A 25,866-nucleotide genomic window follows, 5' to 3' on the forward strand; every position below is an offset into this window, starting at 1 on the left:
TCTATCAGCAGTCAGTAGATGGAGGCAGGACATCACCAATATAATGAGAGATGACAGGCTGAGCTCAGAGAGACTCACATGGAGGAAGAAAGAGGAAGTGGGGAGGGTGGATTGAGAAGAAGCCTTGGTATATGATGGATGGTGGGTGTACATGTCCACTCATGCATGTGCAGTGATGGGGGGTGAGTGATTGTGTAGGGATGGGGAGTGTTGCTTTAATGGTGCTGGGTGTGTGTGTGTGTGTGTGTGTGTGTGTGTGTGTGTGTGTGTGTGTGTGTGTGTGTGTGTGTGTGTGTGTGTGTGTGTGTGTGTGTGTGTGTGTGTGTGTGTGTGTGTGTGTGTGTGTGTGTGTGTGTGTGTGTGTGTGTGTGTGTGTCTGGGCTTTGTTTTGTAGTGTAGCGTGTTTAAGTTTAGCGAGGGTAAGGTTAGCTTAATTACCTTTAGACTATTTTTCTAAATTAGCAACCATGTTGGCTGTGTGTGTGTGTGCTTGTATTTCTATCCTTGTGTGGACACATTTTTGGACCAGCGTTGTGAGGACATGTTTTTCATGACTTCAAAATGCTGTTTGAGGGTTGAGATTTGGTTTAAGGTTAGAAGGTTAGAATTGGGTTTGAGTTAAGGTTAGAGTAAAATGTGGGGTTAAGCATTTAGTTCTGATAGTTAGGGTTAGGGTAAGGGGCTAGGGAATGCATTATGTCAATGAGGGCCCTCGCAAATAATGCAAGACAAACGGTAGTGTATGTGTGTTTGTTTGTTCACTTTCAGTCCTAAGGGAGTTGACTGTGTGTGTTATTGGTGCAGCCTGCTGACAGGTGAGCTCCTGACTGTGCTGAGTAATTAGACTTGACGACAACCAGAGCGACAGGGAGACTCCACTTCTGCAGCAGACCGGACACACACACACACACACACACACACACACACACACACACACACACACACACACACACACACACACACACACACACACATAGACACACACACACACTCACACTTTGAATGGCAAATATTGAGAAATAGGAGGGTTTTTTCTTTGTGTTTACTGGACACCATGCCGATTTGAACTAAAGAAAGGGGGGAAGTCATTTGGTATTCAAATATTGAGAAGCAGCAGTTTCATTAAGAAAAACAAAAAAAAACCCTCACGTTGTCTTCTCTGCTCTCTATTTCTCTTTTGGTCTTGTTTGTGGTGATTTCAAGAGTTTACCCTCAAAACAACTTTCTTATCTTATCATATGTCTTATCTAATTGTCATTTTGAGAGCTTTTATTCCTCTACTAAACACAACATGATACAGAAAAGTTACCTTTGATCCCTTTTTCAGTCCTTTTTAAGTGTTAATGTTCGCTCAGTTTGAATTACTATAAGAATGTGAGCAGCACTAGTTGGGTGATAAGAGGAAAACCCCTCTCCTGTATATGATGTTATAGAAAATTACACAGTGAAACACTGCTGTATGAACACACACATCACTACTTAGTTCTCTAAAAATAACAGCACTCTGGCCAATAAGAATCAAGGATTTTTTGTAAACGATGTATAATACTAAATATTAAAAACTACGGAAGCCTATTGCTGCCATGCCAGCAAAAGAAAAATGGATCAGTATCATGTTATAACGTGAAAAGTTTATTGTTATAGCAAGATGTTTTCACCTTAAAACAGGATGTTATTACACCATATAAACTTTACATTATAGCATGAAACTCTTCCTTCTTCTAACAACGTATTATTTATCTTGACATAACGTGAAACATTTTATATTTTAACAAGAGAAATAGCATATGGTAATAACAAGAGAAGTCTTTTATTTTAACATGATAAGTTTGTATTATGTTATAACGTGAAAACATCTTGCTATAATATAAACTTTTCACTTTATAAGGTGATACTGATCCACCTTTCCGTTTCTGCTCTGGCAGCAATACGCCGTCATGATAAACTAGCCGACTTGCATGTTAAAAGCCTGCACCTCCATCTGATCTTTAGTGTGGACGGAGTGCCTTTCCTGATGCACGACCACACCTTGCAGAGGACCACAGACGTAGAGAAGGTTTTCCCAGACAGACAGACGGATGACGCCTCACACTTTAACTGGACAGATCTGCAGCAGCTCAACGCGGGACAGTGGTTCCTCAAGGTACTTGTTGTTGATGACGAGTTTAGAAGCCATTTCAGCTTTATTCAACAGCATGACGTGGTGCGGTGTGATGTGTGTGTGTGATAAAGGTCATTAGCCCATTGAGTCATGAGTACTCCTCAGCATGTTTCCTGCCTCACTGATACTTCATGACATCCTCTGGTTTTATCCATTAATGCTGTAGAGATGCTCTCCTGTATGCAGAGAGGATAAGGGTCAACTAGCGCTTCATAGTAATTGTTTGTTTCGACCTGCCTGAAGTACGAGACTAGTGGGGCCAAACAGGATGAAAACACACCGACAAATGAGGAATACTGTTTGTTCTGGTACCCAATTATTCCTTCCTGCATAATGATGCTGCACCGTCCACGGGAAGTGGAGAAATGACCCACTCCCACTCTACTGTTGTATTCTCCTGCAGCCATTACCTGCAGATGGTGTGAATGCATTTATCTTCATATTCTGTTTCTAAGGGAGAAAATCTGTTTGAATGTGGTGCAAGATGCAGTGATGTAGATACATGGCTTTCTGCTGTGTTCCACTTTAGTCCCTGTGCAATGGCCTCCAGTCATGTTATTGTTCTCTATATTTTTGTACTCGCTCAAACTGCTATAGCGAGCATTTGTAAATGTCTAAATCTTTACACTTACTGTGTAGGTTTGAACTCATCTTGTGTTTTCTGAAATATGTTCTTCTGAGACTTATATTTTAAGGGATCAGATTGTTGTAGAAAGACACTTTGCTCTTATGCCTCTGATATGTCAGTATTTGTTTGAATCTCCATTATCCTCTCCACTCTCCACTCTCCGCCTCAGTCTATTTACGTTGCATGTGGAGGACATTGTAGCAGGAGGAGATTGTACTCCAAGAAAAAGCTACCTCTCTGTGCTGTTATGACAACTCACTGTCATACTCTGATTTCCATACGCCCAAACATGTCTTAAGCTTTGTCATTTTACTGACACTTTGATTACACAATCAAGACAGATTAAGTGTTTTTTTTCATCGGTAAAGTGAAGCACAACATGGAGGATGTATATAAGTAGCATCTGATCTGATTCTCCTGCGTGCTCTGACAAGAAACGAGGGAGCAGTGAAGCAAAAAAGGATATGAAGGAAATGAGGAAGAACATTCAACTATTTTTATTTCCCGTAGGCGTTGTCCAAACGCTCTACAGAACACTTGGATGGATGTTGCTATTTAAAGCAACTCAGAGGGTTATGAATTCATATATATTTCTCGACAGGTTTCCAAAAGAATCTCTACAGGCAGGAACGTTATTACTATACAGTAATTGTATTTTAAACAATAAAACCAATGATATTACACTCTTGTTGAACACATGTGTGATCCTCGTGATTTTCAGGATGACCCCTTCTGGACGGTGAACAGCCTGTCCCCCCATGAGAAGGATCTGATTGCCAACCAGAGTGTATGCAGCCTGGAGCAGCTTCTAAAGCTGGCTTCCTATCACAACAGCACAGTGGTGTTCAGGCTGAGGAGACCTCCTCCAGAGCACCCCTGCTACGACAGCTGGATCAATGATACACTGCAGGCTGTGCAGCAGTCTGGGGTCCCTCAGAGCCTGGTGAGTATATAGGGACTGAAGGCTCTCCACAGCATGTTGTCGGGTTAAAGGGTTTAAATGTGAATTAATCTAATAATAGATATATAAATTAGTCTTGCAGAGTGTTCCCTGTTACTAGTTGTGTGAATTCAGACCCTACCACTTCAAGTGTAACATTAGTGGTGTGTACTGTGCTGTGTGTAGGTGATGTGGACTCCAGATGAACACAGAGCTCAGGTGAGACAGCTGGCACCTGGTCTGATCCAGACCTCAGTGGATAAACTGACTCCTCAAACTCTTCATCAGTCTGGCATCAGCAGGCTGCTGCTCAGATACAACCAGGCGAGCACACAGGAAATCAGGTAAAAACACACACACACACAAAGCTGATATGTTATCAGGTTGGCACCTTAACACACATGGGTTTCTGTTCAAAGCTGCGCCTGAGTGTGTGTGATTGCTTTCAGAAACTTCTCCGAGAGCAACATCAACCTCACCCTTTACACCATCAACGAGCCCTGGCTGTACTCGGTGCTCTGGTGCAGCGGGGTGTCTGCAGTCTCCTCAGAGGCCCCACATATCCTCAATAAGGTGCCTTACCCCATCTGGCTCATGGTAAGGACCCATAACACACAAACTGTTTTCTTCTTCTTTGCTTTGAACTTTGCAGGTATCGCTCTAAAAATCAAGCGCTGGCTTTTTTGTTCATAAAGTAAAAAGGTTTCATAAATTGGCTGTAGGTGGATTCATTGTAGATGTTATTGGACTAAGCCTGACTAAACTAGATTCTAACGGGTGACAACAATGGGACCTACCTGTCGACCGAGCTCATCTAGTCTGTTTATTCCCTGCACTGAGCATGCTATCATCTGATTTTAACACTCATCTGAGGACCCAGCACAGTAGAAAGGCGAGCATCATCACTGGAGTGTATCCTGTAGTGGATGACTCATGGCTTTCTAGTTCACTCGCCTCAACATGGGTAGCACCCACACTGTGCCACTCTGGTATTGTTCCACCACCACCGCGTCTTTGCAGTCTGCAGGCCTGGCCTTTCCCGTCTGTACCGCCATACGGGAGCTCTGTATGACAACATGTGAACGTGACCCAGGCCCCCCTGCTGTGGTTCAGGGGGAGTTCGAACCGCCGAGGCATCTGGAGCGCTGTCTGTTCATTTGAACTGTGAAAGTGAACTCTGCCATTCAATGTTGTTAAGGCCAATGGAGGTGAATATTTATCCTCAGGGCATCAGTTTTGCTTTACAGGGTTTCCTCTTCTTCTTTTTTTTTTTTCTTTTTTGTAAGTCACCTTTTATTGCTTTTCAAAATAAGAAACATCTCACAGAAGAAAAACATCACAAACAGGGGAGAGAACAACAACAAAGTGAAAGGAAGGAAGAAAGACATTACAAGAAAGCAAAATTAAGGAAGAGATGGAAAGGAAGGAAAGATGGCCGGATTGAAGGAAAGAATGGAAGGAACGAAGGTTGGCTAGAAAAGAAAGGAAGGGAATGATGGATGGATGGATAGAAGGGAAGGAAGGAAGGACGATGGACGAAGGTTTTCCTCTTGTTGTCACTGTACATGACAGATTTAAAGATTCTGTTGTCATCTTAAAAATGCACAAAATGAATTGAACTTTTCAGTAAATGTTGCATTTGTAGTGGATATATTTTTAAAAAGAGCGAGAAAATGTGAGTTTATTTGCAGAAGTATTGTTCAAGACAGTTTGAGTGTTGCTGCTTATATTAGAGATTATATTGTTGACCTAAAGCTCCACCCAGTGGTGAACCCTGCCATGAACCTGTTTACACCCGGACCTACCAAAACCCTTCATGTGTGTGTTTCCAGAGACCAGATGAATACTGCCTGATGTGGGTGTCTGCAGACCTCATCTCCTTTGCTGTAGTCATAGGAATATTCATTTTCCAGAAGTAAGTCCACTCACTCTGTGATAAAACTGTAGTCAAATCATTGTAGTGAGTTTTTACACAAGTGTTAATGTTTCTGCATTTTTTTCCCCCTGCTGGTTTATGAGGAGGGAAGTTAATGCAGTAAATGTTTGTGTTTTCTCTCCTGTTGTGCTCTTTCACACCCAAACACACACGAGTACATATCACACTTTCACACTTTTACTCAGTAAATATGTCTTTGTCTGTAACAGATAGTTAAAATAACAGCTCATACGTAATTACCAAGGTAACAAGGCGATTTATTTGTCATTATACAACACAGGGTTTGTAGAAGGAAAACCGAGTATGTACTTTCTTCATGCTACACAAACATGGATCATGCAGTTATTGATATACATAAACACATACACACCAAGGAGACAATTCATGCAGCTTCTTTGCATTTTAATCACTTTTTTATTGATTTCACAATAATGACCTTCAAAAGAAAAAGGCGAGAAACACACATCGTTATGTTTCTCCGACATGTGTGTATTATGTGGTTTCATAAGCTGCTATGATGTATTTTTGCTGTTCTCTCCCCCTACACCTCAGTGTGGCCTCAGAGAAGATGTACTTTGTACGAGCATGTGTTCTCCTAGCTGAAACATATAAACCCCTCACGCTCCTCCAGTATTTCTGCTCCTCTGTCGGAGAGTGTGCTTTTGTCTGTTTCTGTGACGACTCCAGAGACAGATGGCCCGTCCTCCTGTCATCTCGGGGACGGAGGGCACCGATCTTTCTTCCTTTTCTTTTTTTTTTTTTCACGGCCCGGTGCAGGTTTGCTCTGCTTAGCCGAGCTCTTCAGTAGCTTCTGCTGGCTTCTAAACTGACCTCTCTTGTCTCCCGCCTTCTTTTGTCCTTTTTTTGTCCTTCCTGCCTCTTCCTCGTCCTCTCTCCTCTGCCTGATGTGCATGCTCTTCTCCTCCTCTGCTGCATTCTGGCATCTTCTCTCAGCTATCACATGATCAGGTAACTGGGTCGCCTCTTCTGACCCGAATACTTCTCTTGTTTCACCCTCCGTCTGTCTTTTACTATCTTTATCTTTCTTTTGTCTGATGCACTCTTTTGCTTTCTTTCTATCTTCTTTCTATGCTTTCTCTACTATGACATCGATCTCCATTTGATTTTGCTCTCCACCTTACTTCCACTATCTTTTTCTATGTTTATTCTCTCTCTCTTTCACTTCTCTCCGTCTCACCTGAATCGTTGTACTGCACTGCTGCCTCTTTCCTCTCGAGGGAGGAGCTCACGTCTTTATCTCTGTGGGCTAAACAAAATGAATGCTTTCCACCCACACGGCGCAAAATATCTACTGCGTTAAGTCACCAATGAGATTTAGAATTTATTATCCATCTAATTGAGACAACCGATTAAATGTCCAAGAAGAACTACGGGAATTCATTCATCAGGGGAAGTGCTTAAGCGTTAGCTTTTATTGATGCTGATGAACTAAAAGCCCTCCTGTTTGCATTTCTGTCTCTAAATGCCTCGGTGCATTAGTCGCAGTTCATTGTGACTAATGTTCTTCAGTTAATTGAAATTAAGGCTCTTTTCATTAAAGCAAGGACACCGGTTTAACATTCAGGAAATAAATTCATCTGATGCGACTGATATTTAAAAGCTAAATCCAGTGAGTCACTTTATGTGCAACTAATAAATGTTGATAAGATGAACACTGCCTCATGGAAAAGAGCAAAATGGTCTCTTTTTTTATGACATTGTACTAATTATGAATTCAGAGGATATTTTCAATAAATATACAATGAATGCAGCGAAAAAAAACAGAAATAGAGAACACTCTGAAGAGCAGTCACGTTTCCCTGACTCATTCATAGTATTTTCTGTAGGTAAACAACCGACCCGAGTATACAATCTGCTTCCTGTTAACAACCTCACGCACATTTGTTGTATGGATGCAGATTATTTCTGAAACGGTGCTAAAACGCTCGGTTTACAAAAATACCTGTGTATGTGTGGACAAGTTTCTGAAAGAGGGCTGGAGAGGATCAGGACCAAAATATACTTATAGACTTATTATTAAGCATGTATCAGTGGTTTACCTACATTAATAACTTTATTACCAAACAGAAAGCCGACAGTTGCAACATAAACGTGATAATTAAGGACCCTATCAGAAAGTGGTGTCCGTATTTTAGTGCTCATTATACACTTTGATAACATGAGAAGCAAATGATGTGTTGTGTTGTGTTGTGTCAGCCTAAACTGAGCTCCATACTCTGCATTAATATTCTCCATTTAGTCACCTTTAAACCAAATCAGATGAAACAACCCGTAGCTGCACTTCAGGAGCTCAAAGAAATACTCAAACATTTGTTTTCCATTTAAAAAAAAAAAAAAAAAAAAGAGCTGGGTTTGTACACCTACTCCAAAAATGTAAATGTCCTCCCTCTGTAGAGCAAAATCCTGACCCTGATCTGCATGATGAGAGTAGAGGCAGCAATTTTAGTGGCACCATTATTGTCTTGAGGAGATCTCTGACCTCACGTGTGACCCCCCGCAGGTATCGGACGAGCGGTATGCGCAGCTACAACCCTGAGCAGATCATGCTGAGCGCCGCCGTCAGGAGGTCCAGCAGAGACCTCAACGTGATGAAGGAGAAACTTATCTTCTCTGGTAAGATGTTTGTCACTCTTGGATGTTTTGTAGCCTGTTCTTGTTCTTGTTGTTGTTCGGGCTCCTGAACTCTGAGATAAATTTCTCTTTTTGATATGCTGATTTTCCAAAAAGCAGTTTCTCAAACTTCTATCTTAAATATGATGAATGAGCCTTTCGAGCTTCAGGCGCCCAGCGAGCATGTCACTCCATCCCAGCATGCATCCGTCTGAGTGTCTGTGAATGTTCTCCTACTCTTCCTCCTCTTCCTCTCTTCCCTGTTGAAGGTCAGCCCCAGTAGCAGCCTGTGTGATGTGCGCCACCTCCTGTCCATGCTACCAGCAGTGTGACTTCTTCCTTTATTCCATGCATCCATTGCATCCCTCGTTACCCACCACTTCTCTGCCTACTGTGCCCCTCTCCTCCTTCATCCATCCATCCATCCCTTCATGCACCAAACCTCCCCCATAAACCCTCCCACTGGAGACTACGTCATGTGTAGGGGAGCTTATAGACGCCCCAGTCTGTCTAGACAGCCCCTAGTGCTGGGGGTCAAAGGTGAGTCACATCAGTGCCAGATGTTTGAGGTTCTCCATCACCTTCTCATTCATTTTTTCATTCAATGTCTCCTTTATCTTTAAGTTTGTCAACCTTTTGACTAAATCTGAGTGGTTTCTTGTGAAAGTGATGACATCATACAGTTCACTGACTTTTTTTTAAAATCCTTTGGCGCCCTCCAGAGGTGGGGAATGGAGTTGGCAGTGCTGAGGAGCTGTACGGGGACAATGGCTACGACTACTACACCAATCAAGGTATCAGCCAGTGATTGGGACCGTGTGAACCTGCTCGGATCATTCCTGTTTAAGACGGAGTGAAGTCTGTTCTCCTCCTCTGTCCGACTGATCAGCTGACAGACTGCTGTACATGACGGAGGAGACATCCACCCAGTTGCTTTGTGTACATTCTGTAAATAGTTTTGCTTGTCAGACATACTGTATATCGCATGGGACTACACGCACTTTTTATCAGCGGGATACGCCAAATCCGTGGCCTCCTCTCTCGCATCTAAATGTCCCAGAGGCCCCTCTGAGTTACCGATGCCTGCTTCTTTTTAAAGATGTTTTTTCTTTCATGTTTTAAGCTAATTTTCCAAAGCAGTGTCTCGTTTTTAACCACTGTACATGGTATTCTTCTCTCAGCAGATGAGTTTCTTTTTAACGAGGCTTTATTGCAGCATGAGACTAAACGCTAGCAGCTCATTATGCCCCCCCGCCTTCTGTCAGCACTCCACTGTGCTGTTGTTCATAAAAGTACAAGTATTAATATTTATATTTAAAGAGAAAAACAAAAAACACAAACAAGCTGTTTACAGAAGTCCTGCCTTCTCCTCCAGGTGAAATATTCACGTGGTGTATGTAAGATATCACCTGATGTGTGTGAGCTGTGCTCCCAACAACCAGAGGAACTGGTGAAAATGGATTGGGGAGGAACATTAGTGTTGTCTTTTTATGGTTAATGTGAATGTGTTTGGATTTTTTTTAAAGATGTGTACGGTGTATTGTGTGTATTCTGGCCGGGTACATATTTTTTACCCTGTGTGCAGTGCTACGTTGAGTGTGTTATTGTACATAAAAGGTGAACCAGTGCATGAGATGCTCCAGCCAACTAAGAATTACATTGGAACAATGTGACAGTGAAGAAACTGTTGAATAACTCCAATAGCAATAGTCTGGTCATGGTGGAAGTCGAGTCACTTCCTGCTCAGCCTCTGAATTACAGTTAAGTCTGTGGTATTTTAGTGTTGACATGCATCTAACTGTTGGTTGCTGGTGTAAAACTGAATGCTGTAGGTAAATGAAGTGGATGCTAAATGTGAAAATAAAGCTCTAAGCTAACTGAAGGGACACTACAGGTATCACAAGAGGCAGCACAGGGTCAAGAAATGGATTGCCTTTTGTGTTTCTTTTCCTTTCTTTGGGTATTACTGTGCCTCAGAATAAAACATTAAAAAATCTTCTAAAACAGTTTACTAGTTGTGTTATTTATTTTTACAGCCTTGAGGAATCTGTTTCAAACTATTTTTTTCCCCTACATACATACACACAATCAGGTTTGGTGTTTTGCTCAAAGACACTACAAATAAAACACTAATCCTACCATTAAGTGAAAGCTTGTCGTGTCCATTTACATATATCTTATATATGTTCAGGACGTCAGTCAATTCAGGGGAACTGAGGATGTTATAGAAGCTCAGAGAGGCAACGGAAAATTTAAGGATCTTTATAAGATTATCCTGACTTTTATTTTTTCCTACATACTCTTAATACACAAACGAGAGAAAACTATTTAGATAAGACTTGTGTGTATAAGAAAATGTATCACCAGAGTTAGTTTTTTGTCTCTGACTTGCCTCCCAGGGGTTTTATACAGTACCACTTTGCATCTTTACACATCATGCGTCTGCTGTTGGCCTGTGGTCCACCACTGAGTGACACTTTTGGCCCTCCTAAGGGAAAAAGGTTGGGCACCCCTGAGCTGGAAGATCTTGATACAACATGCATGTATAACAACGTATGTGAAGTGCTAAAGTATGTGTACGTGGCCCAGCAGTCTAAAGTCAACAAAAGAAGTTTGACTCTTCCTTAAAATAAACAGACAGTGAAGAAGTTGCAGAATTGAGTTTTAATTGGCTGAAAAGTTGGTCATAACAGTTTAACTTTGTCATTTTTTAGTTGGCTAGACTCTGACAGTGAGTAGAACATGATATAAAAATAGACCTTAGTCTCAGTTTGTTTCTCCCTATTTCAACAGGGACTGATGTTTTTTTTACAGTATCAAAGGCCAACAGTATAGCCTTAGCTTCATCTTTCCTAACAGCTGTTACATCAAGATCTCGGTTCCAACATGAGAAATACATTTGGAAAAGAAAACAAGATAAAGTAAAACACCAACTCATGAAAGACATTTGGCAAAATAAGTTGTGACAGCTTTTGAAGGAATGTTGGTACTTTTAGTTCTTGGTTTGAAATTATATTAGACCGTCTGTACTTCAGAGATACAGAGTTCTGGGTTTTCCAAAGACAGTCTAAGAACAGAAACGGAAATCAACTTTCATACTGGACGCACAATAACAAGGCAGTCGTCCACCAGAATCAGAACAGGTGAGACACAGTTTCTTCACACAAAATTACTGAATAAATCTCATCTTTCTCTTCACATTTTAGGCACTACAAATGCAATATCAAATACACAAGGCACCAGAAAGCAACGCTTTGGTCCTCCTGTGGGACTCAGAGTTGACCTTACAGCAGCAACAGCAGGCTGTACTTCACTCTGATACGCAGCACAAACACTTAAAGTGTGCGTGCCATTGCCTTTTAAATGAAGCATGCACTATTGCACAGAAAAAGTAAAGTTGGCCAACAAGTGGAAGTCCTCAAAGTGCAGCACTGAGCATGACTCCTGTTGCTAAATGCATTTCTTCAACGGGAGGGGTGATGCTAATGATTGAAGATTTACAGTACTGTGAGAACATTAAGGCTTTCTCCAACATGCACCTCACGAGACACCTTATTCATTTATCAGGCGAGTAGCCTCTACAGTGGTGAATTTGTTTGGTTGTCCAAAACTACATCTTTGCACTTCCCCTGTTTGCATGACCATGCAAAGTTTGACAGGAAACCACCAGAGTGCAGTGGTTCGCCTTCACACGCAAACTTTCACAATACAGCAGCTTCCTGCACAGACGCACATCTCCATTAAAGTCCTGCTAAACACCTGTATACACTCACACACACAAACATACACAGTCAGCCACACAGTTAATGGGAATAAATAAATAAATAGCTGAAGATGCACTGATCAGTCATTTAGTCCATTAAAGGAGAGGCTGTTCCCTGAATTGAACACCATTTAAGTATCTACCATGAATAAGCATCATCAATGAAGCTGAATGGATAAGCAGATACACGAGATGTCACTTTTAGCAAGGCTTCTCATTTATCGCTGTTATTTCTGCTAAAGCATCGTGTGCAACAAAAGCAGCCGTCAGTTTCGAAATTATGAAAAGGACGGTTCACGTCTGCAGATGTGATCAGGTTACTGCGCCTAAAGGAGGAATGTTGGTTTCAATACATAATCATCACATATTTCCGCTACTGCCGCTTTTCCCAGAAATGTAAGCAACCTGAGTATCTTGCATGTCTTCATTCGGGTGACGCTGCCTTTTGTTGCTTCAGTAGATTTTAAATTATGCACATAAGAGCAGCATGAAACAGTTGGGAAGCAGTGACAAGTCTCTGAGGCATCACTTTGATGTTAACAAATAACCTGGATGAAGATTAGCTGAAGTTCGTCTTGCGCAGGTGTCTGTTGGGGATTTCTATAGCGCTCACTTGTAAAGGCCAGGAGCCGCCCATGATGCCAGCCTGAATGGCCACACCTGTGACCACAGCCAGGTCAGGGTCCACCGACGTGTTGGGCTCCTTCCCAAAGTACTCGCTGATCAGCCTCCTGATGCGCGGTATCCTGGTGGACCCCCCGACCAGAACGATCTCATCCACGTCATGTTTCTCCAGGTGACCCTCCGCTAACACGGTCTCCACCGGAGCCAGGATCTTCTGGAAAAGGTCCTTGTTGAGCTCCTCGAACAGCTCGCGAGTGATCTCAGCCTGGAAGAGAACCGGAGCAGGATCGGGGCCTTCGGGTGACTCAGAGCTGTCGTGGGTGTGAAGGTGCAGGGGCACCCTGACGGTGACGCTTGGTTGGAGGGTGAGGTTGAGCTTGGCGGCTTCCACAGCCTGTCGGAGACGGTGGATGTCCTCTTTGAGAGTGGGTGGGACGCCAAACTCCTGTCGGACTCGCTCTGTGGTGTACTGGAGCAACCTCTGGCTGAAGTCTTGACCTCCCAGCTTGTTATTCCCTGCATAAAAATATTGTCCATTTAAGATTAGGCCACTGTTATCCTCCAGCAACAACACTTCCACAACCTCTATTAAAAAAAAAGTTGGGTCACTGTGGTTTTTCTCACTTTGTATGTTGCAGCCTTCAAATTTATAATGAGTGTGCATTTACGAAAAACAGAATTCATAAGTCTGAACATTGAATATCTGTCTTTGAACCATATTAACTGAATATAGATCGCAGCATCCCAACTTTTTTGGAATCAGGGTTGTAATTCAGACAAATATTACTTAAAAATAAACCAGACTATTGTCTGAACAGATATTAGACGCCCATACTTTCCTCTCCCTGTAAACACACTGACTGGCTGAATCCATGTGAATGTTCTGACCCCACATTATTACCCACTGTTGAATCCACTTCATTCATGAAGAGGAGAGCTCTGACTCAAAGGACATTTTAAGCCTTTAACTGGGATCCGAATAGTGAAACAATATGTAAAGTTCCCTTTTCAGACAACCGCAGGCTCATATCAGTTTCTATCTCTTATCTCTGTGGAACACATTACCTGCCATGGCTCTGGTGAGGAACATGCCCCCCTGTTTGTTGAGCAGAGAAACATCCAGGGTTCCTCCCCCGAGGTCGACCACCAGCACGTTGAACACGTCCACCTTGTGCAGGCCATAGGCCATGGCTGCAGCAGTGGGCTCATTGATCACTCGCAGGATCTCCAGGCCTGCAAGACGAGGAAGAATGTACATTTTATTCCAGATATCTGTGTGTTGATTGTATTTTTAATTCTTTTGGGGAATAACAGCCAGTATGGATCTTATCTGAAATATATCCAAGTATACCAGTAGCAGAGTGTGTCTAGAATGCTAGTGTTTATTTAAATGATATTTTATTACCCAAAGGTGGAAATTAATTAGTTAACAGTGAAAAAAATACACAGACGAAGTAGAAAAATACACAAAAGCTTAAAATAAGAACTGACTGAGAACTGACCGGCGAGGTTGGCGGCCCTGACGGTGTAGTTCCTCTGCCTCTCGTCAAACTCTGCCGGCACTGAGATGACAGCTTTCTGGATGGGCACACCCAGATGTTGCTCAGCCATCTTCTTCATCTTCAGCAGCAGCCTGGAGCCGATGAACTCTGGGCTGACGGTGAAGGTGCGGTTGGTGGAGACCACGAACTCTGCACTTCCATTATTGTTTATCACCTGGAAGATGGGGCGACATATTAACATGATTTTGTTGGAGTTTTCAGTTTTCTTACATAAAAGTATAGTAAGGCGATTTTATTGAGAGATAGCTGACATGGATTTTGATGCTTTTATAATGTGTGTATCTGATTGCATTTAATAAAGGCTGATTAAAGTAGATGATGGTTGACATGGCACATGCCTCTTTTGGGCCATTTTACATGAATGTACATACACCTCGTATACTGCCAAAAGGTTTCAAAACACAGATTAAAACATTATCTTAAAACTAACGTTTCCCAGAACTGTCCTACAGCAGTTATTAAAGTGAGATCACTTATTTTCCCACATTATCTGTGTGAAACAGATAAACAAGCGATTATAATAAAGACAAAGATGCTTGAGGTCATTTATGATTATAGCATTTCCAGTGAAGTTTACTGTTTCACTACGCTGATGTCATTTTAGACAATACAGTGTATTGTTAAAGTGTAAAATATCCTACATCTGTTACATGTATTTGTGTTTGTAAACCACATTTTAGAGTATTACTTTAATGCATTTGATGGCATGTTAATTATTTAGTGAGACAATTATTTATTTCTATCCTTATTTTTTATTTTGGGAGCTTCAGTCCTCCATACATCAACGTGGCATTCCACTCAAAAACACTTAAATAAAACAATTAAAAAACACCTCCTATATAACCCTGTGCTGAAGTGACTCCACTAAACAAATCACTCATTCTGCAATAACACACAAATAAGCCCACAGTCAGATGTAGCAGCCCCAGCATGACCCACCGTAAACGGGTACCGAGCACTCTCCTGCTCCAGCACCTCCGGCTCGAAGATCTTCCCGATGAACCTCTTGGCATCATAGATGGTGTTTTGAGGGTTGCTGTCGGCCAGGTCCACGGCGTCGTGTCCGGACAGCACCGCAGCAGTGGTGAATGAGACGGAGCTGGGGATGCTCTTCCTCCCATCTTTATCCGCTATCACCTCCACGTCCCCGCTCCCCGGGAGGAAGACGCCGACGGAGCAGAAGGTGGTGCCCAGGTCCAGGCCTATTACTTTGGGTTTGGGGGGCGGTAAGTACTGCTGGCCCAGGTAACCAGCCAGGAACAGGGCCAGGATCACCGAACCTGTGGCACGTTAACAACACGCGTATTACAGGTGGAATAAACCGGTTAGCTCATGTGTTAGCACCCAGTCACCGGTTAATTACTGGAGAAAAATGCGTAATTAAACTTACCAATCATTGAAATTTCTCCCGTCATCGTCTCACAACTGTTGCGAAGTCACCCACCGCTTGAATTTCACAAAATGTCGGTATAAATTGCTCAAGTTGCGACCAAATGATGCTTTGACAAGTGGATGATGCGATGTGGGAAGTTTTTAGACTACCAACAAAATACACGTCAATGTTTTATCACTCCTGGTGTAGGCTGGGTAATGTAGTTTGCGGGTAACACCATCGACGCCACGGGTGGCGCAGCACGTTATAGTTTAGTACTACATTTCCCGTCAACGCTTGCGATATGCAACGTAACTCGAAGGTTTTGTGACGTATCCGTACACTCAGCCAACCAGGCACGGCCAAGACAGTGGAGCGTTTATAAAAAAGGAAAAAGGAAATGTTCACGTTGAATTAAAATGTCTAAATAGTTTAATGATAGTTTTTTTCTTTAAATAAATAAAATAAAATAAGATAATACAAACAAAAATATTTAATGCGAGTAAAATTAAAAGAAAAAATAAACAAATAAAAAACAAAAATAACGAATTCAACTAAAATTAAAGTAGAATAATAAATAAAAGGAAAGAAAGAAAAAGTAAAAATCACAAAAAATATTAATTCAGCTAAAATTAAAATTAAAAAAATCTATTGTAAAATACAATATTGGACAAAATAATAATAATAAAATAATACGAAAATAATGTATATAATATAATCAGAATAATAATTATATACAAAATAAATGTTAATGTGTAATATATACATTTCAGAAAATAGAAATAAAGAAACAAAATCAAAGATAGTATTTTCAGCTTATATTTAAGTAAAGAAATCTAAATAATGTTTTAACTTTCAAATTAAAAATCACATTTGTTTCTTATATATTATATTTAATTTAAGGTTATTTAGGCCATCAAGCACTCAAAATAGGCAGTGTACTAGTAGGTGAAATAAATAACTGACTGACAGGAAAACATCATTTTAATTCTTCTTTGATTTTATTTACAAAAAGTTGTGAAAACAGTTGAATTCTGACTTTCACATGAATGCACACACAGGCTCTCTCCCACACATTCTCATATCCATCCACACACATTCAGAAATTAACATACACGTTTTCCTGTACAGTATAGATCATAGGCAATATTTGAAATGCATTGTTCAAACCCATCACAGGAACATCCATTCACCACTAAGACCAATAATTCATAGGAAAGAGATAACACTGGATGCTGAACTGAGATTGGATTTGATGAGAAAGGTCAAAATGATGCAGATGCGATAAATAAAGGCTTTATATGGAAAAACACTGAATGATTTAGAATGCAATAAATACAAGTGACGTTTAATCAATGAAATGTCACCTTTTCAAAAACATAAAATTAAAAAAAAACTCAAGAAATATTACAACTTGATTATTAGCTGACAAAGTGACAAATGGATAAGATGACATTTAGAATATTGGTTGTTCGTTCTAAACATCACACTTTTAAAATGCTTCTACACCGGGCAGACTTGTGGCTACCTTGTTGGAAGAAGGGTTATTAACATGACATTTTGAGAAAATTAAGGGATAATTGAATTCCAAATGTTATCATATCCATCTGACAAGTAATGAAACACATTAAGACTCCACAGCGTGTGTGTGCGGCTCTGTGTCCTCTTTGCTGTCTGAACATTCGGAGGGAATGAAGCAGCCCGAGTCTCTGGGACAGTCGCTGTCTTCTTCCTGTAGAGTGTGGGAGGATTTGTGCTCCTCCGCCTCCCTCACATCATCACCTGCAACCACAAACAAAATAGAATTTAATCAAATGTCATATTATTCCAAGTTTCTGTTTCCAACCACATCAGAGATTAAATTCAGCGTGAAGCGCTTCAATCACTGGAAATTAACCCATATTTAAATGTATGAAGCTGATGCTCTTTGACATTTAAATCATTTATTGCTGTGACAGCAACAGCACTCTAGATTGTTTCCAAGATTAGAGGCTGTTATTACTCAAATGACGTAGAAAGTGGAACAATGTATGGCTGGCTGACTGAGTGGCCAAATGACCCAAAAGCTGAAATAACTTGTGCAGGTGTGACCCAGCAAACATCCGCAGTAAATCATGCCTTCTTCTTTTAGATACAACACCTCAAAATGTCCTCTTTATTTCCCACTCTCACAAAGTAAAAATATTCCACCATTCTTTAATATTTTCACTTCACTGATGGAAGCTACTAATCCTCATGTCCGGGTTGCCAAACCACTAACCTAATGGAGCTTGATTAAATTACTGGCCTCTCATGTGAGTCAATAGGCTTGGCAGGGTCACGCCACGCTGGCCGCTGCCATCTGTTTCACTCAAACTGTCACCCGACACAAACATTACAATGACCTTTCATTTGTCTTGTACACAAACTGCAGTAAAACACCAACAGACTGAACAAAACTGGCCTGTAACTGCTGTTCCTCTCTTCGCACTGGAAAGTAGTTTTGTTTTCATTCATGCAGGATCTGCGATTATAGGCCTTCTGCTACAAGACATCAGATTACAGGAACACCTTCTGCCCCATTAAGCACTTTCTATCTGAGTAACAGGAAACCACTGATAAGCCTCTCACAGCACGGAGGATGTTAAAGAATAAAAAAACACCTTTCTACTCTACAGCAGAATTTACTTCGCAAATAATTTCCAGCCACATCAGCAATAAGGAACAATGGAGTGACAAAAATATAGTTAAACTGTTGTATATTTATTTATGTTGAACTAGTATACCTTATTTGACAGAAAGACCAAAGTCACTAAAGCCCTTTGTAACTTGAAAGTGACCGAGAACTACTCTCGCTATGGTGTTTTGTTGAAAGCTCATTTCTGATTGGCTAATGAGACAAATTCTGAGGCCTATCACCTCACACAGGTGTGTCGCATTTAATCATAATTACTGCTGCTGCTGTTTGATTGCTGTTAAGAAGCACGAAACCATCCACACAGATAGATGCAGAGGGATTTTTACAATACTGACTTGATTTACTGAAGGATTGTAAAACCTTATGACTGCTGGTTAAAAGTTAGAGGGCAGTAATACCAAATATGTCAGTGCCAAAATTTAAATATTGTCAGTGAGGGTTGTAATGAAGAAAACAAATGACAACTGTAATTAAGTAAAGTGGGAATAGGCTTTTATCACAGGAGACATTTGGACTTTTAAAAAGTAGGTGAAGCACAAATATAACTGATAAATAAATGATGGCTGAATTCCATTTAGCTGATTCAGTTTCAGGTTACTGATATTGTTCGTGCCTACTGAGACACTTTAATGGGACAGAACCATCATTAGTGTTATTAGTAACCTGTTTCTTTGGGTTAGGGTTAACCTTTTGGGTTAGGGTTAACCCTAACCCTAACCCATGATATGTCAAAATGTCTGCTGTGAAAAAAGATTATGTAGGCTACAGTGAGCCAATCATTAAAGGTCCAAAAGGTAAGAATTTGAGTTGAAATTGTTAAAAATGAACTTAATTTATCAACAGACTGTAAAAGAATAACAGTTTTTACATTATGACGTCTATGTAGGCTATTGTGTGGCGGAGATATCTACCGAAGTTAGCATGCTAGCCAGTTAGCCCTGGCCCATCCCAGTCCAAATTTCCTGTGTAAGCACCAACACTCCTCTATTGTTTCGAGCTCCCATTTTTGATGCATTTCACGAACGGCTAACCAAGCTAACTAGCAAACGGCAGGTAAAGTTAGCAGCAGTTATTCTAAGTGCTGTATCATAGGCAACTGGACATGTTTCAGTTTCTTCTTCAGTTCTAACTTACTGGAGGGGGAGTCGCAGGCCATCAGCAGTTAGTGGTTACTTTGATCTTATGCTTCCCCCTGTTTGTTTCGAGTATGATTTCAACACCTTTAATAGCTCTGGGGTTTTGTCAGGGTTTAAGTCGACTATGTGGCTTCATAATTAGTGATCTATAAAATGAAACGTTAATTGTTAATAATATGGCCATGGCTGGGTGTGTTGCTCACCTTCTGTGTAGCGGTACTCAGCAGCAGCGAGAAGTTTGCGTCTGTGCTCGGGGTCTTTGACGTTCAGCTCTATCAGGTGCTTCTCTTGCAGGTGCAACAGGTCCTCCACTGTCTGGTAGCCATTCAGCAGCAAGGCAGAGGCGTACTCCTGCAACAGCAACAGGGGTTGTTTTCATTGGAATCAACTCGGTAAAAAAAACCCAGTGGCGCAAACATTCACCTAGTTTCTATCAAGTTTCTGATCATGTATAGTACAAAAGGTTAACAAAGGTGTAACACTGGTTTCAATTCGGAGACAACAAAGACTTGATAATGTCAGGTGTTTTACCTGCATACATCTTTGATGCTGAGGTATGAAAGTAGGGCAGCATTTCGTGGTAAATGAGATGAATTTAAAAGGATTTCTTTGAATTTGCAGAACAATTTGTTTTCATTTATGAAACGAGGTTAACGGCATCAGAAGTGTTGCTACTCATCAAGAATAATACTAAACAGAAGAGTTAGCTGAACACTCTTTTAACTGGTTTTCTGTCTGAAACCTTCTTGTAAACAGACTAAATCTCACCTCGAGGTTCAGTCGCTCCAGTAACTCCAGCAGCGTTTTAGGCCGAGGTCTTTTGCACAGTTTCTGTGGTCTGATCTTGGGAGCTTCTTCTTCTTCTTCCTCTTTCTCCACCACAATGTCTACATAGATGAACTTGAAGTTGCCCACTTTGTTGTTTAGCATGCCCGTCCAGATGCCCATTGGAGGCTTACTGATGATGTTGATAATGTCACCCACCTGTGAGTGTAGAGAAACATTGAGATGATCCTGATCTTGATGTCTTGAAAGTATAATGTCTTGTTGATGTTGCTGCTGCACAGCAGTGTGCACAAACAGTGCTGTGTCTTACCTTGAGTTTGAGGGAATCTGTGTCGTACGGGCTGGGAACGAAGTCTGTGTGGACGCGAGCTTTGCCACAGAACTCTCCCTGATAGGAGCCGTCCTCCTCCAGCCTCAGACTGTCTCTCTGACCAGAACCGTTGGACTCACTGGTCACACCGCCTGAACACACAGACACAACATGGTTGAAGTCCAAACTCTTTTGTTGTGGATCCACACAGTACCCTTTGGTCCAGCCTGTGTGCAGATTGTGCAGATACTCACTCGAGGAGCTCTGTCCGCTGTAGAGACTCTCTAAGGAGTTGCTTGTCTTTGCAGAGTCTTTCTCAGCCGGAGCCCCACTCTCCGTCTCTGCCTCTGGGTCTTTGTCTGTGTCATCGCCCTGGTAGGAAAAAAAAGTGAAAAGATATAAAGTCATGTCATTGAATACAGACATAAATGAAATCTGCTAAAGTCAGCAAATTCCCGTAAAGTCCGCGTGAAAGTAAAAGTCAACAAGGAAACTAAAAGAGCGAGCTTCAGATAGGGATGTGGGCTGTGAAAGTTACACAGCTTGTCAAAAGCTTCATCTTATCGCTCCAACTCGTCTACAGTCAAAATTACCAGATACTCATCGGCATAGAGCAGCGTCAGAGCTGAGGATGTGGGTTTGTAAGAGATGAAAGTGATAAAACTCCAGAGAGAAACAGCGCAGGTTTGCTGTAACTGAGGTACTTCTGCTGTAATCTCACCCCTCGAGTTACTAATAAATGTGCATGGATGATGAAAGCTTAACCTGTTGTGGCTGATAGCAATTAAATAAAAAGGGGAGGCTGTGTGTACGTGAGTGTTTGTTTGTGTGTGTGTCTATTTTCCAGTGACTCACTGTCTCCTCAGAGAAGGACTTGGCGTGTTTTTTGCCCATTTTTCTGCGCATGGTCAGTGAGATTGCCTTCATCTTCTTCCCGAGTCCGGCTGATTTGTGCTGGTCCGGACTCTCATTTTCTTCTGTGAGCTGTGTAAAGAAAGCAGGTTTAGCACGTATGGTATTGCAATACTCATAACAGTGAATTTATAACTCGCCTCCTCAATTTTTATCCCAAACAAATTGTACTTCTGCTCCATAAAGACGGAGCAAAGTGCACCACTTCCTGTGCAGCAAAGGGTTTTTCCCAACATGAAGTTAATTTTCCAATGTAATTTTATATTAGAAAAACACCTTGCAGCATCATGGCTGCAAATATTTGTATATGTGCACATATTCAGCACATTTCTATCACGACTTTAAATTACTATATATAACTCTTGCTCTTACTGTATCTGACAGACATTCTTTGGCGTCACGCATACACAACTGTAATGAAAACAAATCTACGAACCACGGTTGTTCCATTTTCCTCTGGCTTGGCTTGTGATGAGTGATGTCTGAGACCCTCAAACTTGCCAAAGCTGGTAGAGCGCTGTGAGGAGGACAAAGCGTTATAGAGGCGACTGTCACCATTTATGCAGCGGGGTTTAACAGCATTGCATAACAATTGCCGAGACATTATGAGTCCTCGTCCCAGCTGTCTCAAGGCACAAAAATCCTTCAAAAACCTGCTGTGTCTTCACTCTGTGTGACCCGAGTGGATCCGTCTGATGAAACATGACTGTACAGTCTGTTGCGAGATTGTTTTTCGAAATGAGAGCTTCAAAAAAATGTTGTGCATTTGTGGTCATGTGGCAGCAAAGAGTGTACTGGTCTCTGTACAGGTGCACCAGTAAACCTGTCAGTATTCACAATAAGTAGATACATTAAATACATAAATGAAACTGTTGTCTCCTCACAGCACTGGTGATATGCACACACACACAGTGACTTCACTCTGGCCCTGTTTTAATACATTCCCCCCCTTTTTCCAATTTTTCATAAAACTAAAAGTCATTATAATCCCATCCTCTCCACAGCAGCAGAGCACCGAAATAATTATATAAATGAATAATCCCTGGAAATCCTGGTTAAATATGAGCTCCATACTCCTAGACGACCCTCTGTGGATTGATTTAATGCAGCGTCGTCTGCCAGCCCCAGTTTTTTATTTTTTTTATCTACAAATACAGCAGCAGAATTCAAGATTGTCTGTTTTATATCAATGTCCTTCCCCCTATTTATAGTTTTTGTGTTATTGTATCATTGGTATTTTATTGTCATAGTTTGTCTGTTTTACATTATGAAAATTCACTTTACTCTTTAAAACTGTATAAATGTGGACAAAAATATCCTCTCATGTCACCTAGTCTTTTAGTTTTCCTTTAAAAATACAATTTAAAATGTTCAATTTTCAATGACAATTCAAACAACGTTCACTTCAGGTATGTCTCTCTCTTTATCTTGAGGATTTTTTGAGCAACTATGTCAAAAGTCACATTCAAAGGTCTCGGCTTCCAACAGATTTATATTTTCTTTAAATGTTCACCTACCTTCGGCTTGCTCTTTGCTTTGTCCGACACATTGGAGGCTGCCCTCTGCAACATTTTCTCTTGTTTTAGGGTTTTTTATTGTCAAATCTCAGCCCTTTGCTTCTCTCTCGTCTTAACCCCACACTCTACTGACAGTGAAGTGTTAACTCGCACTGAGGCTGCCTGTCTGATGGGCTGGCTGGCCCACTTCCTTACAACACAGGATGTGAGGCAATTGGCATTGTGTCTCTTGAAGCAGTATCGCTTTGAAAAGGGGAAAAATACAAGTGCTTAAGTGTGCATTTTGTGGCCTGCTCGACGAAAACATTGAGCACCACTTCCAGGAACGGCTGTATTTAGGTTTTAAAACTGTGGTAGCTATTGATCAGCTGTTGTAGAAGATACGAGATTCTCCGGTGAGGATGAGTTTGTGTCACATCTGCTGCTGAGGTCGATCTGCTCAGAGTTGTGCTGTAATGTCACAAAGCAAGACTTATACTAACCACTGGAGTGGAGTCATGATAAATCAGGATTAGGGTTACATCCGTATGAACTAACTATCGATACCACTATTCTGAACTTTGCAGCGAAAGCTGTTTATTCATGACTAAAATAACGTAAAAATGTCAAAATCTTTCATTGTCAAGTCCAATATTCCTCAAAATGTCCTTTTCACAACAAAGGGGAACTTGGTTATGGTAAATGATGCTGGAGTAATTATTCCTATGTGTTCATTTCTTAATGTGGGGCCAACACTTTTGAGGAAGTGCTGACGTACGGCAGAGGAACAGCTGAAAGCGGCAACTTTGCCATGTCGAAACACTTTCCGGTTTGTCTCTGCTCTCAATATGGAAGAGGAAACACTTCATTTGAGGTCGTAGAAACACTTCACTGTCATGTTTGATGTGTCTGGAATACATTTTTCTTTTTGATCACCAAAATAATAACCTGTGACCTTCTCACGAAACATAGCCTCCCACTGAATCCGAGATCAAGAGGTGATTGGACTCCTCACGGGATCCTACATTTCTGTTAGTCATTGCTCTGATGTTGCCATGCGGGGATTTGCCACTGTGTTTACATTGCGGGGGGTTTGAAGAAAAGGGAATTCTAGAGACAAAACCATTGACTAATCCCACGGCTTGCAATCAGCCGTAAACTCCTGTCAATCCAGATTAAGGTTTCTAATCTATGACTTCAGAGGCTCCCCGGGGAGGCAGTTGTTCATCTGAAGAGTTCAAAATGAGATATCTGCCATTTGAAAAAGTCACCTGATCTTTGTTGAAATATGCACAGTCAGGGGAGGATTATGAGTTAGATTGTTTTAAATAGTTTTCAAATGGAACTGAGAGGAGGACAGATTTTATTAAAATACAGCAACATATGTATTCAAGGTTTATGTCTGTTATAGAGTACAGCATGTTTAGCATTTCAGAAAGGTTTTCTTTGTACTCATACGAAAGCTATGAGGCCTTTAAGAGGAAGCACAAAGACAATCTTAATCTCCAACATCATCATCATCTCTGGCTCTACTCTAAAGAGGCTTCGTGGCTAATGAAATGACCTTTTATCTCTAAGAACCAATGACACTATAGATCCATAGGCATCTTGTAATCTCCACCCCGGATCATCCTTTTCAACGTAGACAATTTTCTCCCAAGTCATGTTAAGCTTTAACAACAGCTTTGTGTCACACAGGGCACACAGGGCACACGTGCTCACCGGCTATCGGCAGAGGTCTAATGCTGAGAGATGTCAAGTGCACGCAAAGGCACTGACCTTGAGGTCAATCTGCACCCTTGTGTGGTATTAGCACCGAGTGACCATTGGACTTGTGGTTTTGAACAGCAAATGACTGAAGGAATCCCAATAGGACAGTCTTAGATTAGTTTAGAAATGACTTGGCAAATAAATCGAACAAATATCTCTTTTAGACGGCCTATCAACGTGCACCTGTCACCGGGTCTGTTGGGTTTAACTTATGATATTTGCTGTTGGATTAGGCTTGATTGAATTTGAGGGGACTGTTGGGCATTGGAGGAGGTATGTGCTCTACTGTTTGTCATTCTAGTTTTCTGATCATTTCACAATGGTTCAAGCACAAATAAACATGGTCACTGCGACGCACAATCCTCTGGATTTTGTGTGAAACCAGCCAAAGTGTGCACTTCATACTCTCTGCTGTTTGACTCTGCTCTGTCTGTGTGTATGTGTGTGTAACCTCGCCCTTGCACATCCATGACAGCCAGAGAGCAAAGGAAAGAGGCTGAGGCAACGATGTAACCTGGTCGCTACTTTTCTTGATGTGTGTTTTTTGTTAGGCTGGAGGCTACACACCACTGCCCAGAAACAAAAACACAGCAAAATATAAAGAAAATATGAAAACACAGGCAGAGAGAAGGGTCTCTGCAGACAGAGATACTGCCACACACTTCGAGTGGACTGTAAGTGATGATTGAGAGGGATTACTTTTGTATGAGTCAGCTCATTAGAGGTGCATTGTGACTGTCAAACTGCAGCTGCATGAAGCACTTCTGAAGTCTAAATGTCAATGATGCAATAAAAGCATCAGAATAAAAACAGCTCTGACTCGGATCTCTTTGAAAAACACGTATCCATCCAGCAGCTACTTACATTTGGTTCTGACAGATCCACGTCTGTGATCGATCGCGGCACCCTTGGGGGAAGCTGGGGTTTACAATCTCGTTTCAAGCTGCCATCCTGGGCCGTCCCTTGCTGCTGTCTTTCCTCCCACTCCTTCCCTTGGGTCGTGGCAAAGTCATGGGAGTACACGCGATACTCTGTGAGCGGCCTGCGGCAGGTGTGCTGGGCAGTCCCCCAGGCAGGACCGCTGTCACCTGGGTTGCTCCAGCGCTGGTGGTAGGTGTGGGTGGGTGTCGCTCCACCAGGGAGGTTAGCTATTTCTGTGCAT

General features: G+C 41.6%; 3 protein-coding genes across 5 annotated transcripts in view; 1 reads left to right on the forward strand and 2 right to left on the reverse strand.

Moving 5' to 3' along the window:
- gdpd5b (glycerophosphodiester phosphodiesterase domain containing 5b) overlaps positions 1-10,302 on the forward strand; it is a 46,180-nt gene extending 35,878 nt beyond the window's left edge. Inside the window, exons 10-17 of one of the 3 annotated variants that reach the window (XM_084350595.1) lie at positions 1,993-2,143; positions 3,511-3,732; positions 3,916-4,073; positions 4,179-4,326; positions 5,562-5,644; positions 6,620-6,634; positions 8,187-8,299; positions 9,019-10,302. In XM_084350595.1, coding sequence (XP_084206721.1) covers positions 1,993-2,143; positions 3,511-3,732; positions 3,916-4,073; positions 4,179-4,326; positions 5,562-5,644; positions 6,620-6,634; positions 8,187-8,299; positions 9,019-9,104 — 976 coding nt within the window. In that variant the 3' untranslated portion in view covers positions 9,105-10,302. Of the gene's footprint in view, positions 1-1,992; positions 2,144-3,510; positions 3,733-3,915; positions 4,074-4,178; positions 4,327-5,561; positions 5,645-6,619; positions 6,635-8,186; positions 8,300-8,565; positions 8,731-9,018 lie in introns of those variants that run through there. The other 2 variants (XM_084350597.1, XM_084350596.1) reach the window with 2 other exon arrangements.
- A 639-nt stretch (positions 10,303-10,941) lies between these two features.
- Positions 10,942-15,788, reverse strand: hspa13 (heat shock protein 70 family, member 13). The gene is made up of 5 exons (XM_084352053.1): positions 15,636-15,788; positions 15,185-15,525; positions 14,186-14,399; positions 13,749-13,916; positions 10,942-13,199 (listed from the first exon to the last, which is right to left on the reverse strand). The coding sequence occupies exons 1-5, from the start codon at positions 15,658-15,660 to the stop codon at positions 12,619-12,621; spliced, it is 1,329 nt and encodes a 442-aa protein (XP_084208179.1). The 5' UTR covers positions 15,661-15,788; the 3' UTR covers positions 10,942-12,618.
- An 807-nt stretch (positions 15,789-16,595) lies between these two features.
- samsn1a (SAM domain, SH3 domain and nuclear localisation signals 1a) lies at positions 16,596-23,089 on the reverse strand. Its single transcript, XM_084350669.1, has 8 exons — positions 22,956-23,089; positions 21,875-21,955; positions 21,382-21,510; positions 20,781-20,898; positions 20,527-20,678; positions 20,199-20,414; positions 19,634-19,781; positions 16,596-17,399 (listed from the first exon to the last, which is right to left on the reverse strand). Exons 1-8 carry the CDS (start codon positions 23,007-23,009, stop codon positions 17,245-17,247), a joined length of 1,053 nt encoding a protein of 350 aa, XP_084206795.1. The 5' UTR covers positions 23,010-23,089; the 3' UTR covers positions 16,596-17,244.
- Between the last annotated feature and the right edge of the window lie 2,777 nt (positions 23,090-25,866).

Source organism: Pagrus pagrus, assembly GCF_965226575.1.
Source record: "Pagrus pagrus genome assembly, chromosome: 4".
NCBI lineage: Eukaryota > Metazoa > Chordata > Actinopteri > Spariformes > Sparidae > Pagrus > Pagrus pagrus.

Bases quoted from the DNA above. Each gene is read 5' to 3' on its own strand.
- hspa13 (XM_084352053.1), bottom strand. From the start codon at position 15,660: ATGACGGGAGAAATTTCAATGATTG. The intron at 14,400-15,184 runs GTGGGTCATGCT...CCCATCTTCCAG, and splicing joins GTGCTCGGTACCCGTTTACG to GTGATAAACAATAATGGAAG. The intron at 13,200-13,748 runs GTAATGTGTTCC...ATTTTTATGCAG, and splicing joins CCTCACCAGAGCCATGGCAG to GGAATAACAAGCTGGGAGGT.
- samsn1a (XM_084350669.1), bottom strand. From the start codon at position 23,009: ATGTTGCAGAGGGCAGCCTCCAATGTGTCGGACAAAGCAAAGAGCAAG. The intron at 21,956-22,955 runs GTAGGTGAACAT...TCCTCCTCACAG, and splicing joins AAGCAAAGAGCAAGCCGAAG to CGCTCTACCAGCTTTGGCAA. The intron at 20,415-20,526 runs GTAAGACACAGC...CTACACTCACAG, and splicing joins CAGATTCCCTCAAACTCAAG to GTGGGTGACATTATCAACAT.